This window comes from Dendrobates tinctorius, unplaced genomic scaffold, assembly GCF_039654945.1.
Source record: "Dendrobates tinctorius isolate UK_male_01 unplaced genomic scaffold, ASM3965494v1 ptg000162l, whole genome shotgun sequence".
Taxonomy (NCBI): Eukaryota; Metazoa; Chordata; class Amphibia; order Anura; family Dendrobatidae; genus Dendrobates; species Dendrobates tinctorius.
This window is the reverse complement of record NW_027361829.1, coordinates 16372098-16394175: the sequence shown is the minus strand read 5'-3', so window position 1 is coordinate 16394175 and position 22078 is coordinate 16372098. Positions and strand designations below refer to the sequence as shown.

The window sequence follows — 22078 nt, the reverse complement described above, 5'->3', positions numbered from 1 at the left end:
CAGTAGGTATAGTGGCTGTGAGTACAGTGGCTGAGTATGGTAGGTACAGTGGGTGTGAGTACATTAGGTGTGAGCACAGTGGGTTTGAGTATAGTGGCTGTGAGTACGGTAGGTATAGTGGCTGTGAGTACAGTGGCTGAGTACGGTAGGTACAGTGGGTGTGAGTACAGTAGGTGTGAGTACAGTAGGCGTGAGTACAGTAGGTGTGAGTACAGTGGCTGTGAGTACAGTAGGTATAGTGGCTGTGAGTACAGTGGCTGAGTACGGTAGGTACAGTGGGTGTGAGTACATTAGGTGTGAGCACAGTGGCTGTGAGTACAGTGGCTAAGTACGGTAGGTACGGTGGGTGTGAGTACAGTAGGTGTGAGTACAGTGGGTGTGAGTACAGTGGGTGTGAGTATGGTAGGTATAGTGGCTGTAAGTACAGTGGCTGAGTACGGTAGGTACAGTGGGTGTGAGTACAGTAGGTGTGAGTACAGTAGGTGTGAGTACGGTAGGTATAGTGGCTGTGAGTACAGTGGCTGAGTACGGTAGGTACAGTGGGTGTGAGTACATTAGGTGTGAGCACAGTTGGTGTGAGTACAGTGGCTGTGAGTACGGTAGGTATAGTGGCTGTGAGTACAGTGGCTGAGTACGGTAGGTACAGTGGGTGTGAGTACAGTAAGTGTGAGTACAGTAGGTATAGTGGCTGTGAGTACAGTGGCTGAGTATGGTAGGTACAGTGGGTGTGAGTACATTAGGTGTGAGCACAGTGGGTGTGAGTATAGTGGCTGTGAGTACGGTAGGTATAGTGGCTGTGAGTACAGTGGCTGAGTACGGTAGGTACAGTGGGTGTGAGTACAGTAGGTGTGAGTACAGTAGGCGTGAGTACAGTAGGTGTGAGTACAGTGGCTGTGAGTACAGTAGGTATAGTGGCTGTGAGTACAGTGGCTGAGTACGGTAGGTACAGTGGGTGTGAGTACATTAGGTGTGAGCACAGTGGGTGTGAGTACAGTGGCTGTGAGTACGGTAGGTATAGTGGCTGTGAGTACAGTGGCTGAGTACGGTAGGTACAGTGGGTGTGAGTACATTAGGTGTAAGCACAGTGGGTGTGAGTACAGTGGCTGTGAGTACGGTAGGTATAGTGGCTGTGAGTACAGTGGCTGAGTACGGTAGGTACAGTGGGTGTGAGTACATTAGGTGTGAGCACAGTGGGTGTGAGTACAGTGGCTGTGAGTACGGTAGGTATAGTGGCTGTGAGTACAGTGGCTGAGTACGGTAGGTACAGTGGGTGTGAGTACAGTAGGTGTGAGTACAGTAGGTGAGTACAGTAGGGGTGAGTACAGTGGCTGTGAGTACAGTAGGTATAGTGGCTGTGAGTACAGTGGCTGAGTATGGTAGGTACAGTGGGTGTGAGTACATTAGGTGTGAGCACAGTGGGTGTGAGTACAGTGGCTGTGAGTACAGTAGGTATAGTGGCTGTGAGTACAGTGGCTGAGTACGGTAGGTACAGTGGGTGTGAGTACAGTAGGTGTGAGTACAGTAGGTGTGAGTACAGTAGGTGTGCGTACAGTGGCTGTGAGTACAGTAGGTATAGTGGCTGTGAGTACAGTGGCTGAGTACGGTAGGTACAGTGGGTGTGAGTACAGTAGGTGTGAGTACAGTAGGTGTGAGTACAGTGGCTGTGAGTACAGTAGGTATAGTGGCTGTGAGTACAGTGGCTGAGTACGGTAGGTACAGTGGGTGTGAGTACAATAGGTGTGAGTACAGTAGGTGTGAGTACAGTAGGTGTGAGTACAGTAGGTGTGAGTACAGTAGGTATAGTGGCTGTGAGTACAGTGGCTGAGTACGGTAGGTACAGTGGGTGTGAGTACATTAGGTGTGAGCACAGTGGGTGTGAGTACAGTGGCTGTGAGTACGTAGGTATAGTGGCTGTGAGTACAGTGGCTGAGTACGGTAGGTACAGTGGGTGTGAGTACATTAGGTGTGAGCACAGTGGGTGTGAGTACAGTGGCTGTCAGTACGGTAGGTATAGTGGCTGTGAGTACCGTGGCTGAGTACGGTAGGTACAGTGGGTGTGAGTACAGTAGGTGTGAGTACAGTAGGTGTGAGTACAGTGGCTGTGAGTACAGTAGGTATAGTGGCTGTGAGTACAGTGGCTGAGTACGGTAGGTACAGTGGGTGTGAGTACAGTAGGTGTGAGTACAGTAGGTGTGAGTACAGTGGCTGTGAGTACAGTAGGTATAGTGGCTGTGAGTACAGTGGCTGAGTACGGTAGGTACAGTGGGTGTGAGTACAGTAGGTGTGAGTACTGTAGGTGTGAATACAGTAGGTGTGAGTACAGTGGCTGTGAGTACAGTAGGTATAGTGGCTGTGAGTACAGTGGCTGAGTACGGTAGGTACAGTGGGTGTGAGTACAATAGGTGTGAGTACAGTAGGTGTGAGTACAGTAGGTGTGAGTACAGTGGCTGTGAGTACAGTGGCTGTGAGTACAGTAGGTATAGTGGCTGTGAGTACAGTGGCTGAGTACGGTAGGTACAGTGGGTGTGAGTACATTAGGTGTGAGCACAGTGGGTGTGAGTACAGTGGCTGTGAGTACGTAGGTATAGTGGCTGTGAGTACAGTGGCTGACTACGGTAGATACAGTGGGTGTGAGTACATTAGGTGTGAGCACAGTGGGTGTGAGTACAGTGGCTGTCAGTACGGTAGGTATAGTGGCTGTGAGTACCGTGGCTGAGTACGGTAGGTACAGTGGGTGTGAGTACAGTAGGTGTGAGTACAGTAGGTGTGAGTACAGTGGCTGTGAGTACAGTAGGTATAGTGGCTGTGAGTACAGTGGCTGAGTACGGTAGGTACAGTGGGTGTGAGTACAGTAGGTGTGAGTACAGTGGGTGTGAGTACATTAGGTGTGAGCACAGTGGGTGTGAGTACAGTGGCTGTGAGTACAGTAGGTATAGTGCCTGTGAGTACAGTGGCTGAGTACGGTAGGTACAGTGGGTGTGAGTACAGTAGGTGTGAGTACAGTAGGTGTGAGTACAGTGGCTGTGAGTATAGTAGGTATAGTGGCTGTGAGTACAGTGGCTGAGTACGGTAGGTACAGTGGGTGTGAGTACAGTAGGTGTGAGTACAGTAGGTGTGAGTACAGTGGCTGTGAGTACAGTAGGTATAGTGGCTGTGAGTACAGTGGCCAAGTACGGTAGGTACAGTGGGTGTGAGTACAGTAGGTGTGAGTACAGTGGCTGTGAGTACAGTAGGTATAGTGGCTGTGAGTACAGTGGCTGAGTACGGTAGGTACAGTAGGTGTGAGTACAGTAGGTGTGAGTACAGTGGCTGTGAGTACAGTAGGTATAGTGGCTGTGAGTACAGTGGCTGAGTACGGTAGGTACAGTGGGTGTGAGTACAGTAGGTGTGAGTACAGTAGGTGTGAGTACAGTGGCTGTGAGTATAGTAGGTATAGTTGCTGTGAGTACAGTGGCTGAGTACGGTAGGTACAGTGGGTGTGAGTACAATAGGTGTGAGTACAGTAGGTGTGAGTACAGTAGGTGTGAGTACAGTGGCTGTGAGTACAGTAGGTATAGTGGCTGTGAGTACAGTGGCTGAGTACGGTAGGTACAGTGGGTGTGAGTACATTAGGTGTGAGCACAGTGGGTGTGAGAACAGTGGCTGTGAGTACGGTAGGTATAGTGGCTGTGAGTACAGTCGCTGAGTACGGTAGGTACAGTGGGTATGAGTACATTAGGTGTGAGCACAGTGGGTGTGAGTACAGTGGCTGTGAGTACGGTAGGTATAGTGGCTGTGAGTACCGTGGCTGAGTACGGTAGGTACAGTGGGTGTGAGTACAGTAGGTGTGAGTACAGTAGGTGTGAGTACAGTGGCTGTGAGTACAGTAGGTATAGTGGCTGTGAGTACAGTGGCTGAGTACAGTAGGTGTGAGTACAGTGGGTGTGAGTACAGTAGGTGTGAGTACAGTGGCTGTGAGTATAGTAGGTATAGTGGCTGTGAGTACAGTGGCTGAGTACGGTAGGTACAGTGGGTGTGAGTACAGTAGGTGTGAGTACAGTAGGTGTGAGTACAGTGGCTGTGAGTATAGTAGGTATAGTGGCTGTGAGTACAGTGGCTGAGTACGGTAGGTACAGTGGGTGTGAGTACAGTAGGTGTGAGTACAGTGGCTGTGAGTACAGTAGGTATAGTGGCTGTGAGTACAGTGGCTGAGTACGGTAGGTACAGTGGGTGTGAGTACAGTAGGTGTGAGTACAGTGGCTGTGAGTACAGTAGGTATAGTGGCTGTGAGTATAGTGGCTGAGTACGGTAGGTACAGTAGGTGTGAGTACAGTAGGTGTGAGTACAGTGGCTGTGAGTACAGTAGGTATAGTGGCTGTGAGTACAGTGGCTGAGTACGGTAGGTACAGTGGGTGTGAGTACATTAGGTGTGAGCACAGTGGCTGTGAGTACAGTGGCTGAGTACGGTAGGTACAGTGGGTGTGAGTACATTAGGTGTGAGCACAGTGGGTGTGAGTACAGTGGCTGTGAGTACGGTAGGTATAGTGGCTGTGAGTACAGTGGCTGAGTACGGTAGGTACAGTGGGTGTGAGTACATTAGGTGTGAGCACAGTGGGTGTGAGTACAGTGGCTGTGAGTACGGTAGGTATAGTGGCTGTGAGTACAGTGGCTGAGTACGGTAGGTACAGTGGGTGTGAGTACAGTAGGTGTGAGTACAGTAGGTGAGTACAGTAGGTGTGAGTACAGTGGCTGTGAGTACAGTAGGTATAGTGGCTGTGAGTACAGTGGCTGAGTACGGTAGGTACAGTGGGTGTGAGTACAGTAGGTGTGAGTACAGTGGCTGTGAGTACAGTAGGTATAGTGGCTGTGAGTACAGTGGCTGAGTACGGTAGGTACAGTAGGTGTGAGTACAGTAGGTGTGAGTACAGTGGCTGTGAGTTCAGTAGGTATAGTGGCTGTGAGTACAGTGGCTGAGTACGGTAGGTACAGTGGGAGTACATTAGGTGTGATCACAGTGGGTGAGTACAGTGGGATTGAGTTTAGCTGTGACCATCTGCCGCCACGATAACTGCTCTCCAACCTTTTGCTTTACACCAGTATATGTTACAATGCTTTTCATGTGCTTCACCATTATGGCCTTTATTACAGGCACACTCCTCCCATTCTTTACTCTCGGTGCCCACACATCATACATGTCAGTGACAACCTGGCAGAGCTGTTTGCAGGTCGCCACATACTGTTAATGGTCTTTTGAGGAGAATAGTTTTCATAAAAGGATGTGGCTACCTGGGAGCAGTAGTACCACAGCCAACAGTAGCTGGGCAGTGTCAGGGTTGTTGGACACAGATGCTCTGCACGCTGTAGAAGGGATTACAATACATGTCAGATGACTCCAGACTAAGAAGTAAAGTTAACAAAAGGTTTGAAAAATCCTCTCTACAGTTATTAAAGATTAAGAAATAAAAATATAAATATATTTGCTCCTGCAACAGATAATGTTACCACTGACATCACAGACTGCGCAGGCGCGAGGGCAGAGAGTGGCATCACCCACCTATTGATCCCAGAATCGGGTGATCGGGCAGAATGCCCCTCCCCCAGGTGACACTAAGAGGCGGAGCTCCATCTGGTGGTCTCACCTGTCCCTGCATCCTGGTATCAGTGTGCGCCGAGTCCTCGCACTGGCTGTGCACAGAGATGGCTGCAGCGCTCTTCCAGCAGCGGGAGAGAAGCATCTCCGTCTATGTGTTCGCTCTGCTCCTCCTCACTCACTATGGCTTTCCGTGGAGTTTCCCGTCAGGTGAGTCTGTGGTGTCCGTGTACTGTACGGGAGCTGCTAAGCGGCGTCTGCTCTGTGTGGTAGATCTCACCTGTGCTGTGTGCAGCCTGTGGCGTGTGCGCTGCAGCCGGGAGATAGCGGAGAACAGCGCCGGAATGCCGCCCACCACTCATACTATACTGACACACACCGATACTGATACTATACTGACACAGACACACTGGTACTATACAGACACCCTGATACTGACACTATACTGACACACACTGATACTGATACTATACTGACACAGACACACTGGTACTATACAGACACCCTGATACTGACACTATACTGACACACACTGATACTGACACACACTGATACTGACACACACCGATACTGACACTATAGTGATACAGACACACTGATACTGATACTCTACTGACACACACTGATACTATACTGACACAGACACACTGATACTATACTGACACTGATACTATACTGACACCCTAATACTGACACTATACTGACACACACTGATACTGATACTATACTGACACACACTGATACTGATACACACTGATACTAACACTATACTGACACTGATACAGACACACTGGTACTGACACTATACTGATACAGACACATTGATACTGACACTATACTGATACAGACACACTGATACTGACACTATACTGATACAGACACCCTGATACTGACACTATACTGATACAGACACCCTGATACTGACACTATACTGATACAGACACACTGATACTGACACTATACTGATACAGACACATTGATACTGACACTATACTGATACAGACACCCTGATACTGACACTATACTGATACAGACACCCTGATACTGACACTATACTGATACAGACACACTGATACTGACACTATACTGATACAGACACGCAGACACCCTGATACTGACACTATACTGATACAGACACACTGATACTGACACTATACTGATACAGACACACAGACACCCTGATACTGACACTATACTGATACAGACACACAGACACCCTGATACTGACACTATACTGATACAGACACACCGATACTGACACTATACTGATACAGACACCCTGATACTGACACTATACTGATACAGACACACAGACACCCTGATACTGACACTATACTGATACAGACACACTGATACTGACACTATACTGATACAGACACCCTGATACTGACACTATACTGATACAGACACACAGACACCCTGATACTGACACTATACTGATACAGACACACAGACACCCTGATACTGACACTATACTGATACAGACACACTGATACTGACACTATACTGATACAGACACACAGACACCCTGATACTGACACTATAGTGATACAGACACACAGACACCCTGATACTGACACTATAGTGATACAGACACACAGACACCCTGATACTGACACTACACTGATACTGACACTATACTGATACAGACACACTGATACTGACACTATACTGATACAGACACGCAGACACACTGATACTGACACTATACTGATACAGACACCCTGATACAGACACCCTGATACTGACACTATACTGATACTGACACTATAGTGATACAGACACGCAGACACACTGATACTAACACTATACTGATACAGACACCCTGATACTGACACTATACTGATACTGACACACAGACACCCTGATACTGACACACTGATACTGACACTATAGTGATACAGACACGCAGACACACTGATACTGACACTATAGTGATACAGACACGCAGACACACTGATTCTGACACTATAGTGAAACCCTTGTGCTTTCTCTGTGCTGTGACCCGGCAGCAGGAGGTATGAGGTGATACTGGGAGCAGGCTGTGTGCCTCAGTGGCCACTACAAAGCTCTGTGTGACACTGTGTGTCTTCGTTACCAGCAGGGTTGCCAATTTTTTTTGAATGAATGACTATTCACATGCGGCCCACCAAGGACTTTTATCAGGCCCCTGGTCCCGGCTGACACCGTACTTCACTATAAAGGCGGGTGGAACGACGAGGCGGCAAAGAAAGGCATTGCGCAGCCCTCGCAGAGGTTCCAAAATTGTGCTGATGTAAAGTAAACATGTGGGAAATGTTACTTATTAAGTATTTTTTGTGACATATCTCTGTGATTTAAGGGCATGAAAATTCAAGGTTGGAAAATTGTGAAATTTTCAAAATTTTTGCCAAATTTCCATTTTTTTCACAAATAAACGCAAGTTATATCAAAGAAATTTTACCACTATCATGAAGTACAATATGTCACAAGAAAACAATGTGCAGAACCACCAGGATCCATGGAAGCGTTCCAGAGTTATTACCTCATAAAGGGACAGTGGTCAGAATTGTAAAAATTGGCCCGGTCATTATCGTGCAAACCACCCTTGGGTGTTAAGGGGTTAATATACATTAATGATTTATGAAATAGAAATTAAAACAACGGTTACTCTTTAATAATTTTTTTTATGTCTATGCAAAATACATTCCTGAACCTTGAAATTGCGAACCAAGATGGAAAAGTCATGGGTTTACAGGATCGATAGAGATGTTTACAATATGTAATTGATAGAAAAAAGGAAAACAAATATTGAAATTGTCTCAATTTATTCAATATCCAGTATGATAACCACGCTCAAAAGCACAGGCACTTTCATGCTCTATAAGTAGTGTTACTGGTTGTCTGAGGATTTTTCTACCACAATGAATGTACTTAGGCACAGAGTTCATCAACATCTGCTGCTGGCAGCTGCCTTTGTAGTTATAGTCAAGATGTGCATGATGAGAGACAAGTCCAGAGACACAGCAGGCCATGGTACTACGTTGGGCCATAATATAGACTGCTCCCAGTAGCACAAGCAATAAGCGACCTGGTGAAAAAATGGCCACTGGAAAATGGATTCTGGGATAGTTTAGAGAAATGTACCTGAAATATTCCTTTTAAAAATAAAGAAATGGTAGAATTAGAAATATATATATACAAATTTCTAGTTTTCATAAAAGTCATAAAAAAAGCAGCATGTTCATTAATTTTGTGGTAAAAAACGCATTTCCAACTATATTCTATGAGGCTGTGTGCCCACATAAGTATTTTTTTTCGTGTTTTTAAGTGTTTTTTCCATGCAAAAACGCTTAAAAAATGCATACATTAAGCATCCCATTCTTAAAATGCATTCTGCAATTTTTGTGCACATGATGCGTTTTTTTCTGCAAAAAAAAGTATCGCGGTAAAAAACACAGCATGTTCATTAATTTTGTGGTAAAAAGCGTATTTCCAACTATATTCTATGAGACTGTGGATGCTTCGGAAAAAACGCGCAAAAAATGCGTGCAAAAAAACGCGTTTTTTCCTGGGAAGGAGTCCGGTTTTTAGTCAGGAATTTTCTGCATATGTGGGTACATAGCCTAAGTTTGGTATTTCCGTAATCCATATTCACCCGGAGAATCATGTTAGCAGGTCATTTTTACTGCACAATTAATGCTGTAAAAATAAATCACCCAAAACAATGGCTGAATTTACAGTAATTTAAAAGAGAGGTGGTGGGCAAAAGAGGAATAGGAGTAAATGTTCAAGTACAGCGCTTTATGGGGCCCAGCGCTCTATGGGGTGCAGTGTACTATGGGGCCCAGTGTTCTATGGGGCCCAGCACTCTATGGGGCGTAGCATCCTGTGGGGCGCAGCGCTCTATGGGGCACAGCATTCTGTCAGTCCCAGCGATCTATGGGGCGCAGCGTTCTATGGGGTGCAGCATTCTATGTGGCGCAGCTTTCTATGAGGCGTATGCCTCTATGATCCAGCTGGCGCCAACTGTGTGATATAAATCTCTGGGACATTTGTATATAGATTCTGAATATTTGGGACAAGCTATTACTATTTATTCAGCACATTTTTTATATGCACATTTACCCCTATGTCTCTATGGGTTGCCACTACTCTTTATCTCACTGTCCTGTTTAATACTGCCTTACAGGCTGATAATACAACGGGTGTCTAATGTATCTGATAGGATTAGATACACAGCTCAGCGGTCTGCATCACACAAGATAGGATTAGATACATGATAACTATGTGAACTGTATCACACATGATAGGATTAGATACATGATGGCTATGTGGACTGTATCACACATGATAGGATTAGATACACAATGACTATGTGTACTGTTTCACACATGATAGGATTAGATACACAATGACTATGTGGACTGCATCACACATGATAGGATTAGATACATGATGACTATGTGGTCTACATCACTCATGATAGGATTAGATACATGATGACTATGTGGACTGTATCACACATGATAGGATTAGATACATGATGGCTTTGTGGACTGTATCACACATGATAGGATTAGATACACAATGACTATGTGGACTGTATAACACATGATAGCATTAGATACATGATGACTATATGGACTGCATCACATATGATAGGATTAGATACATGATGACTATGTTGACTGTATAACACATGATTGGATTAGATACATGATGACTATGTGGACTGTATCACACACGATAGGATTAGATACATGATGACTCTGTGGACTGTATCACACATGATAGGATTAGATACATGATGACTATGTGGACTGTATCACACATGATAGGATTAGATACATGATGAGTATGTGGACTGTGTCACACATGATAGGATTACATACATGATGACTATGTGGACTGCATCACACATGATAGGTTTAGATACATGATGACTAGGTGGACTGTATAACACATGATAGGATTAGATACATGATGACTATGTGGACTGTGTCACATATGATAGGATTAGATACATGAATGACACTATGGGGTGCAGCGTACTATGGGGCCTAGCGTTCTATGGGGCCCAGCGCTCTATGGGGCGCAGTGTTCTGTGGGGCGCAGCGCTCTATGAGGTGCCACGTTCTATGGTGCACAGCGCTCTATGGGGCGCAGCATTCTGTGGGGCGCAGCACTCTATGGGTCCGGAGTGTGCGGCTGCATGTATTTCTATGCAGCTGAATGCTCCGGTCCGAATGCCGGCGGCAGTGTTGGGTATTGATGCGAGAGACTCACGCGAATTTCTCGCATAGTTCTCGCAAGTATGACACCGACCTATCACACATGATAGGATTAGATACTTGATGACTATGTGGACTGCATCACACATGATAGGATTAGATACACGGTGACTATGTGGACTGCATTACCCATGATAGGATTAGATACTTGATGAATATGTGAACTGCATCACACGTGATAGGATTAGATACATGATGACTGTGGACTGTATCACACATATGATTAGATTAGATACATGATGATTATGTGGACTTCATCACACATGATAGGATTAGATACATGATGACTATGTGGACTGTGTCACACATGATAGGATTACATACATGATGACTATGTGGACTGTATAACACATGATAGGTTTAGATACATGATGACTATGTGGACTGTGTCACATATGATAGGATTAGATACATGATGATGCTGTGGGGTGCAGCGTACTATGGGGCCCAGTGTTCTATGGGGCCCAGCGCTCTATGAGGCGCAGCGCTCTATGGGGCGCAGCATTCTGTGGGGCGCAGCGCTGTATGGGACCGGAGTGTGCGGCTGCATGTATTTCTATGCAGCTGAATGCTCCGGTCCAAATGCCGGCGGCAATGTTGGGTATTGATGCGAGAGACACGCGAATTTCCCGCAAGTCTGACCCCGACCTATCACACATGATAGGATTAGATACTTGATGACTATGTGGACTGCATCACACATGATTGGATTAGATACACGGTGACTATGTGGACTGCATTACCCATGATAGGATTAGATACTTGATGATTATGTGAAATGCATAACACGTGACAGGATTAGATACATGATGACTATGTGGACTGCATCACACATGATAGGATTAGATACATTATGATTATGTGGACTGCATCACACATGAGAGTCATCATACACCCTCCGTTTTTGATCTTTTTTTTCTTTCACTGTACAGTACATTGATAATACAATAAACACAAGAGGATGGAGAGAGAGAGTACTTGAACAAGCATCTTATTCCATCCTGTAGGTAACCTGTTCCTTTCCTCATCCCTCCTACCTACTCTACATTTTAATGTTTCCATAAAGCCATCTCGCCATATCTAAGTTCAAGTCTTGCATATATTACATTGTGTCCTCCTCTCTTTTCTAGAAAGATTACTATCCTAAGAATTGATCTTATTCCTTTTTTCCAAATCAGTCACATTTTCCTTTAACCATTTATTTGTATTGGAGATATCAGAAATTTCAGTGTTAAGTGCAGCGCTCTTATCTTTATAATCACCAGATCTTCGTTCGCTCCCTGACACCAGTTTTCTGATTTTCCACATTTCATCCCTCATGAGTGCATGTCACACGGTGCACCTCCTGCCTATTTCCTAATGTCGATCAATGGAAGTTATCATTTTTGCTAGTGCTAAGAATGTCTGCTAAACTTAGTTCTGTAATGTTGCGCCACACATGCCTGCTTTGTACCAAGTCTATAGTTTTAGGACAAGTTCATGTAAGGAGGAAGACTGGGCTACGGGCACCTGTACTGAGCCGGGTCCGGAACTGTCGAGGCTGCGTCCCATTTTTCCTGGGGGAAGGAATAGGGGACCAGACAGGCCCCATGACCTGGGCAGTGGGGGCGTGTTTAGACAGGGAACTCGGCTGGAAGCTGAGGAAAAAGCGCGCAAAGTAGCAGTGGGGTTCCTGCCATCAGCATGAGAGCAGCATAGTGCGCATCATGCTCGGCACCCGAAGTGACGGCGCTTTGACGGACTGCAGCACACAGCTCCCGGTGCCACCGAGACAGCTGGTGTTGGAGGCACCACATGCCCAGTGATAGTAAAGTTGGTGCATGTGCAGAGAGCCAAGGGCCAGTTACAGGACAGTACCCTGTGGACCTTACTGCCGGACAGCGTACCACAGACCTTGTTTAACCCCCGGATTGTTGCAGCTATTCTTGCGTTGGCTGCACAAGCTCATGGACTAGGGGTTCAACAGATAAAACTGGAGACCGCCCGTTGCTACCCTAAGATATACTGTGAACTGTGGAATCTCCTTTAAGACTTTGCACCGGCCGCTACTGAGACTACAACCCTCACCAGATCATCTTCGGCCAGGGAAAACCATGGACACGATAAGTTTATTAAGAGAACTGCTACCACATTACCATTATTTATTTCATTCTATTTGCAATTTAACTGTTTATCGCCCTGCGAGGAGTACCATTTCTGTTCAATTAAATTATTAACCCTTGCTCTGGCTCTCGTGCGTCACTGCATCCCGCAACCTGCTTACGTTCACACGTTCAATATTTGGTCAGTAGTTTACCTCAGTATTTGTAAGCTAAAATCAGGAGTGGAACAGTCAGAGGAAAAATATAATAGAAACATGTCACCACTTCAGGATTTATCACCCACTCCTGGTTTTGCCTTGCAAATACTGAGGTAAAATACTGAACGTGGGAAAATGGCTTTAGCTTGTTAGATTAGTGCTGGACCACTTTGTGCAGAATGTGTCTCTTGATCACCCAACTGAGCAAATAGGGCCTGCAGGTTTTATACTCATGTCAGTTTTATGCTCCAATTTTTTTTAACTTTCTGCCTGCTTTGCTTGACCCTCATTTTCAAACCAATGGTACACAGGTAGAATTAGCTCTGTTAGTATCCTGTTTCCTTGGGGAATTTAGCCCAGTATGCAGGAAGAACTAATTTCACATTTCTAATATTTATTAGATATGCCTTAAAAAGGAAGTACTTAATATGGGTCCAAAAACACAAAAATTAGTAAAAAGAGCAGAATAAGTGTAACTATTGACGTATCATAGACATATACATATAATGAGTTCCTTATAATAAGGGATCATAAGGTCAGCAAAATAGAGAGGGGCCTTGTGATCCCATCACGGCTCACTAAACAAAATGCTATGATCAACATTCCCTCAATCAGAATGTGCCAGCAACAGAAAAGAGACCTGAACAATCTGTATCTACAGTGGTTTATGGAAAGTATTCAGACCCCTTTAATTTTTTCACTCTTTGTTTCATTGCAGCCATTTGGTAAATTCAAAAAAGTTTTTTTTTTCTCATTAATGTACACTCTGCACCCCATCTTGACCAGAAATGTAGACATTTTTGCAAATTAAAAAAGAAAAACTGAAATATCACATGGTCATAAGTATTGAGACCCTTTGCTCAGACACTCATATTTATGTCACCTGCTGTCCATTTCCTTGTGATCCTCCTTGAGATAGTTCTAGTCCTTCTTTGGAGTCCAGGTGTGTTTAATTAAACTGATAGGACTTGATTTGGAAAGGCACACACCTGTCTATATAAGACCTCACAGCTAACAGTGCATGTCAGACCAAATGAGAATCATGAGGTCAAAGGAACTGGCCAAGGAGCCCAGAGACAGAATTGTGGCAAGGCACAGATCTGGCCAAGGTTACAAAAGAATTTCTGCAGTACTCAAGGATCCTAAGAGCACAGTGGCCTCCATAATCCTTAAATGGAAGAAGTTTGGAACCGCCTGAAGTCTTCCTAGACCTAGCCGTCCAGGAAAACTGAGTAATCGTGGGAGAAGAGCCTTGGTGAGAGAGGTAAAGAAGAACCCCAAGATCACTGTGGCTGAGCTCAACAGATGCAGTAGGAAGATGGGAGAAAGTTCCAGAAAGTCAACTATCACTGCAAGCTCTCCACAAGTCGGGCCTTTATGGCAGAGTGGCCCCGTGGAAGCCTCTCCTCAGTGCAAGACATATGAAACCTGCATAGAGTTTGCTAAAAACACATAAAGGACTCCCAGACTATGAGAAATAAGATTCTATGGTCTGATGAGACGAAGATAGATCTTTTTGGTGAAAATTCTTAGTGGTATGTGTGGAGAAAACCAGGCACTGCTCATTACCTGCCCAATACAATCCCAACAGTGAAACGTGGTGGCAGCATCATGCTATGGGGGTGTTTTTCAGGTGCAGGGACAATACACAATACACTTATACACATGTTATAGCATGACATGCCAAGTCAGAATATGTCAGTCATAAACAGGTAAGGCCTTGATCTAGATCACTATAAGTAGAGGTACAGATCCATATTGACTTCTGTATTGCTACCACATAGGGTAAGCTTTATGACTATGTCAAAGCTGTATAAGAGCTAAAAAAATTTAACTAGGTCCATGCGTGCCTGTGATAAACTGCAAATGGCGCTCCTGCTCACTGAAGTTGTGTGAGAGCTTTTTTTTTCATGGCAAGTCCCTTTTGTGATTTGAACTTATGATTGTGAGATATCTTGTTCTGAACATGTCACGGGTGTGTCAGATGATGCAGACAGTCACTCTGCATCTGGCTACAGAAAGTCTCTGCGTTTGGCATTGCAGACGCCTTTTTAATCCTTCTGACTTATGGACCCAGTGGGAACCTCCCTTCGACTCTAATTGACACACCTAGACCTGGGTGTTTATAGACTTCCAGTCTGCTTTAGGGAATCGCCGGTGATATTCACATTTTTTCCATGTGAAGGCTTGGAGCAATAGCAGTCGACTAACTTCTGCTCTGGTGCTATTGGAGGACGTTTGGTGTTACCTCTCTGAGTCTGCTCAAGATAACATGCTTCCCCCTTGTTTGTCTCCCTTATTCGATATACAGGGCTTAGGCTCCTGCTCAGCGATTGGTGTGGAACCAATATAGGGACGGTAGGAGAGGCAGGGTGCTATTAGATCTGCCTAAGGGTCTTTACTCCCCCTTTCCCTAGTGTTTGGGCTTCCTTCTCTTCCCCTTGTGTTGCACCTAGTCTTCCCACACTGTGTGTGACAGCACACTACAAAGCCACTGTATTGCAGTATATAGCTAAAATTATGATCTGCTATAAAGCATAGCCTAAAGGCGAAGTCAGACGTCCATTTTTTTGCGTATGAGAAAATTTGTCCTGGTTTCATCAATTAATCAATCATCATCAATCAAGTTTCAACTGAGTTTCATCAGTTGTTTCTCAGATGTGGAATAAAATATTTCTCTACCTTGTTCTATCTGGCAGTATGTTAAAAACAGACAGCACTCAGATGGCATCACTGATTTTTTTTTTTATGAACCCTTAGGCCGGGATCACACTACTGTGTGTGATGCGAGAAACTTGCACAAGTCTCTCGCATCAACACCATCAGGTGTTTTTTTTCCTGAGGAAGGAGTTCTGTGAAACATGTAGAATAAAGACCACTGTATTAATAATCCGAGTTTTTAGTGATTCGCAGCGCGGATTGTCTGACCACATTTTTCCTATTCTGAATCTTGGATCAATACCAGACATGTCTGTGTTTTTGCACAGTCCAGAAAAAAAAATGGACATTTGAACAGCCAAATAGACCATACTAGTTACAACTCCTATCTGTGAAACACACGGATAGAACTCATGCAAAATTCAGACAACTGAATGAGCACTAAGGCTAGGCTTCACAGGCATACTAACAAGTCAACCATAGAGTCCTTTTAGCTAGCACAGGATGTTGCTGTTATAGACCTCTGTCTGGTACAGTGTGGGCTCAGCTCCTAAGCCTGAATCATACACCCACACCTGACTTGTGTTATACATGTACGGCAGATATCGAGAAGGGGATATATAACATATTTACAGAAATTATCATACCCCCACTGATATAATTTTAATGGCCTAGACTAAGTATAGATCAGCCAAGCCATATTGTGGTTCTATCAATATTCTAACTCTACTGAATGTTGTATCAAATACCAATTATATACTCAATTGTACGCAGTTATTGTGTTCATTGGAACCATGCATCATTATAGTGACATGATTCTTCTTAGGATGCACATCACTAGTTATCTTATGAATAATCATTTATCTGTATGACAGATGAGCAGAATACACGTTGTAACATGTTTTCTTAATCCAGATCTTTTTTGATCATGTAAGCAGCATTGACAGCACTTTGCTAGGTTGACCGCTCTCCTAGGAGATGCATTCCCAAACTTTAATGAGAAACTGAGCAGAACGCAAGGTTAAAGAGTGTCCAGGTGTTGGGGGAGGTAAATTAGAGTTTATTACTGAGCTTACATCACTTTAATAACATTGATATGGATTATTAACTTTGCTTTTATCTGTCTTTCTTTAAATATATGAGTAGTGCTAGCAATGCATCTAAATGTCATGGACATCCTCAGATAAAACAAGAAACAAAAAAAAATATATCTATCAACTACTTATTGTTGAGATACAGAGTAGGGCCAGTTAAGATAAACTTCTAATAGCTCACACACATGGCCACATTACAGTTCAGATTTTAATCAGCCATAATTGGTTTTTAGAAATTTGTTAGCCATCTATGTAAAAAATATTTTTTTTTCTAAAGCTATCTACATGCCTGAAATTCAGCAATAGAAGAAGCAGAGATAAGCAAATAAAAATGGGAAAAGAAAGATCAGTCAGAATTGTAAATGAGCTGACTTCGGCCTTAAAACATTCTCTCTCTCTAATTATTCTGGCGTTTGGCAAATATTAATAATTATGGTAATCCTAATTGACCTAAAACGGGAAAGGATTATTCTAATTTCAAGTCGGATATTGAGAAAAACATGCATATGTGTCTTTTTATAAAATGTATGTAAACTTCTAGTTTCAACTGTACAGTATATAATATATTTGTATATGTACACACACACACATTTACAGTGCATTTACTGGTTATATATATAGGTAGACAGACATAAACACTGTATAGCTTAATAATTGAATATTTCTATGATTTCATCCTTTTTTAGATCTCTGGTATATAGGATGCTACAACCGTAGCTTGCTCAATTTTCAAGAAGATGTATACAAAAATTTGCATGCTCATGTTGAAGATTTACCAGCTTGTTCCAGATTGTGTCTGCAGAATAAGTAAGTTTTCTTGTGCATTTAGGATATGTTCTTTTCCAGCAGTCAAAAACTAGTTTTTTAAGCTGACATTTTTTTGTCCCAAAACGTTTTTGTTAAATTCTTTTAACATTCCCTGAAGCATCTTCTTAACCCCCTTAAGGACCTTACCGACCTTACCACTTTGTATATTAATGATTGAGTCTCATTTTTTAAATGTGTCACTTTATGTGGTAATAACTCTGGAGTGCTTCAATGTATCCCAGTTATTCTGAAACAGCTTTTTCATAACATATTGTAATTAATGTTAGTGGTAAATTTTGATCTATATGATATGTGTTTATTTATGAAAATATCAAAAATTTAACAATAAAATTATATAATTTAGTAATTTTCAAACTTTGAATTTTTATTCCCTCAAATCAGATAGCTATATCCTACAAAATAGTTAATAAATAACATTTCCCATATATCTACTTTATATTAGCATAATTTTTAGGCTATGTGCACACGTTTGGAATTGCCGCGTAAATGTCTGCGGCAATTTCGCAACTCCCTGCCGCGGGAAATACGCCTGCGGTATTGGCAGATGTATTCCCGCTAAACACTAGCATTTTTCAAGCATAATTTGCTTGCAGAATGCTAGCGTTTTCCAAGCGATCTGTAGCATCGCTTGGAAAACTGATTGACAGTTTGGTCACACTCGTCAAACATAGTGTTTGACAAGTGTGACCAAGTTTTTATTATTGATGCTGCCTATGCCACATCAATAGTAAAATGTATAATGTTAAAAATAGAAAAAAAATCGTGATATTCTCACCTTCCGGTGGCCCCCGCAGCCTTCCCGATCCTCGTGATGTTCCTGGCAACTCCCGTTCCCAGCGATGCCTTGCGACAATGACCCCAGATGACGTAGCATCTCGCGAGACAGCTATGTCATTACAGATCATTGTCGCAAGGCATCACAGGGAACAGGCATTGCCGGGAGCATCGGTAAGGACCGGGATGGGTGCGGAGGCCGCCAGAAGGTGAGAATATCATGATTTTTTATTTTAATTCTTTTTTTAACAGGGATATGGTGCCCAGGGCTTGGAGGACAGTCTCCTCTCCTCCAGACCCCGGGTACCATCCGCACATGATTCGCTTACTTTGCGCATGGTGGGCATAGCCACATGCGGAAAGTAAGCGTATCAATGCATTCCTATGTGTGCAGAATCGCCGCAATTCCACACAAAGAATGAGCAAGCTGCGTATTTTTCCGCAATGCGATTCTGCCGCAGAAAAATACCTAGCATTAGCACAGCATTGCGGAATGCCATTGAATTCAATGGGTTGCGTTATGGAACCGTTTTCGCAGTGTTTTCACGGCAAAAAAATGCGGCAAAAACGCTTACAATCCACAACGTGTGCACATAGCCTTAAACATTTTTTTTAGAAAGTTAGAAGAGTTATAAGTTTATCTGCAATTTTTCCAACAAAATTTACAAAACCTATTTTTTCTAGGGACCACATCGCATTTGAAGTGACTTGGAGGGCATTTTGACAGAAAATACCCAAAAGTTACACTATTTTAAAAAACTGAACCCTCAAGGTGCTCAAAACCTCATTCAAGAAGTATATTAACCCTTTAGGTACAGCACAGGATTAAACAATGTGGAAGGAAAAAAAGTGCAAATTTTAATTATTTCCTTAAAAATGTTGTATTAGCCTCAAATTTTTCATTTTCACAAAGGTAGCAAGAGAAAATGGGCCATACAATTTACTGTGCAATTCCCCCCACCATTTTCAACCCATATGTGGGGGAAAACTACTGTTTGGGTGCACGGCAGTGCTCTGAAGGGAAAAAGCATCATTTGTCTTTTTGAGTGTAAAATTGTCTGGAATAGATAGCGGACGCCATTTCGCATTTGTAAAGCCCCTTATGTGCCTATACAGTGCAAACGCCCCATAAATGACCCCTTTTTGGAAATTACACCATCAAGTAACTTATCAAGAAGGGTCCTGAGCATATTCAACCGATAGGTCCTTCACAGAATTTTATAACATTGAGCTGTGAAAATGAAAAAATATATTTTAACCCCAGATTTTTCATTTTCACAAGGGAAACAAGTGAAAATGGACTTTGCAATTTGTTGTGCAGTTTCTCCTGAGTACATCTGTCAGGGGAGCACTTTATCTTTTAGTCAGAAACTTGCAGCTCTCTGACACCCCCTTACCCTGCTGGCCAATAAGGGTATTGCCAGAGGATAAGACAATGAGCGCAGCTGCTCAAATTTATGTAGAATATTGCGGCACGTGATGTGACGGGATGTACAGTATGTATAGCACCGGTTCTGGATAGGAATATATACCTTGATCCAGTCACCAACACCACATAGATGCAAAAACTATTCTGCCACCACCGACCTCTTATAGGTGGATCGGACACCAGTTTGGTAATGTGAATTTGTGCAGCGTACATGGCAGATCACTCATAGAGCAAAAAGAATGAAGCTAGCAAATTTATCATTTTTTCTCCAGAAGAATCAGCAGTGTTTACAAAAGATAAAAAGAATGTTAAATACAAAAGAGATAAAATACAAATATGTATAAACAGTTATGAAATAAAAGGGATAAAAATGAGAAACTTACTAAATCTCAGTCACAGGTATGATGTGTCGATGAAGGGGAGGAGGGATCGCAAAGAACTGATCCAGTATCACAGCATGGTGTCTCCCACTTTGCTGACCTCACATATGGCTTGTTTTATGGGAGGTACACATATCTTGGAAAGTTTTCAATAACTCCTTTTCTTCATATCTTTGTAGTGGAAGCTCACAGGCCAACGATATTGGCATTATTTTTTCCCTTGCGATTTTATCGTTTTTTAGAGTACACACACCGTATGTCTGTGATTTGCTGGTGGGCAGAAATTAATTTCCCAGGTTTCTGATAGATAGCCCTAAATGTCGCAAAATGCTGCCATGCGTAACCCCAAGCGCTCATATCCTGGAAATCTAATTTTCATGTTTCTGGGATTAACGTGTCTTATTGAATTTGACTTTGAGTGTTATGACTAGAAGACAGAGATTTTTGGAGGGAAAACACATTCAGCTCTGCTAGCGCTGACAGGGAGTAAAACTGACCATTTACTTGAAGGGAGGTGGAAATTCACAGAGAGAGGGAGTGGGGCTGAATGAAGGATTTTGGTCCTACAGAAATCAATGGTGGGAGGAGCAGTAGGCCAGCTCTGGCTGTATCCACAGAACAATGGAAAATAATTCATATCTTCCTGACAACATCGATACCCCAATTATGATGGAAAACTACTGTTTGGATGAACGGCAGGGCTCAGAAGGGAAGGAGTACCATTTGACTTTTGGAGTGCAAAATTAGCTAGAATAGATAGTGGATGCTATGTTGCGTTTGCAGAGCCCCTGATGTGCCTAAAGAGTGGAGAATAACTACATTTTCATTGATAGCAATCCTTTCTTTGATTCCTTGGTATGGTATGGCAGATACATGGACGATATGCTCACCATATGGTCATCTGATGTGTCTGCCATGCCATGCCTTGTGGATTATTTCAATCAAAACCATTGCAATTTGTTTTTTACTTTTTCTTGGAACAAAGAAGAGGTATCCTTTTTGGATTTCACTTTATGGGCAGATTTAAAAAATAAAACAGTAAAAACTCATTCTTATCACAAGAAAATCTCTGATAACATTTTAAGAGCAGATTTCTGTCACCTCATTCACATCAAACTGGGTGTCCCTCTGGGAGAGATGATTCGGGCAAAAAGAAATTGCTCAGAATTTGAACAATATAATAAAGATATCATTTGTAATAGACTATGAAAATTGAATTTATAATAAATGGGCACTAGATAAAGCCACTAAAATAGTGAATGAAAAAAACACGACATAATTTATTAACCAAACATTCAAAGAGGAGCACAATGTTGGATAAATCTGTATTTATAACGAAATACAGTAAAGAGTTCGGTCAAATTAAAAGAATTATTAGGAAATATTTTCCTATGCTGTATAGTGACAACCAGCTGAACCAGATTTTGCGAGAGGGTTGTTTATTCTCAGCTAAAAAATCCCCCACTGTTTCACAACTCCTATTCCCTAGTATAATTGCAATAGAAATGCAGAATAAAAGAACCGAGCTTCCACCTATGGGTTTTTACAGATGCGGCATTGACAAATGCATACCCTGTAATATGCCAAATCAAAGAATTAGATTTAATCACATTAAATAAAAAATATTGCATTAGGCAATTCATTAAAGGGAATCTGTTACCCCATTTTTGGCCTATAAGCTGGTGCCACAGCCATCAGGGGCTTATCTACAGCATTCTGTAATGCTGTAGATAAGCCCCCGATGTAACCTAAAAGATAAGAAAAGCGAGTTAGA

General features: G+C 43.0%; 1 protein-coding gene across 1 annotated transcript in view; it reads left to right on the top strand.

Annotated features, from left to right (window-relative positions):
• Positions 1–16667: 16667 nt before the first annotated feature.
• PKD1L1 (polycystin 1 like 1, transient receptor potential channel interacting) overlaps positions 16668–22078 on the top strand; it is a 901078-nt gene continuing 895667 nt past the window's right edge. The window contains exons 1-2 of the mRNA XM_073549827.1: positions 16668–16692; positions 17580–17700. Coding sequence (XP_073405928.1) covers positions 16668–16692; positions 17580–17700 — 146 coding nt within the window. The remainder of the gene's footprint in view (positions 16693–17579; positions 17701–22078) is intronic.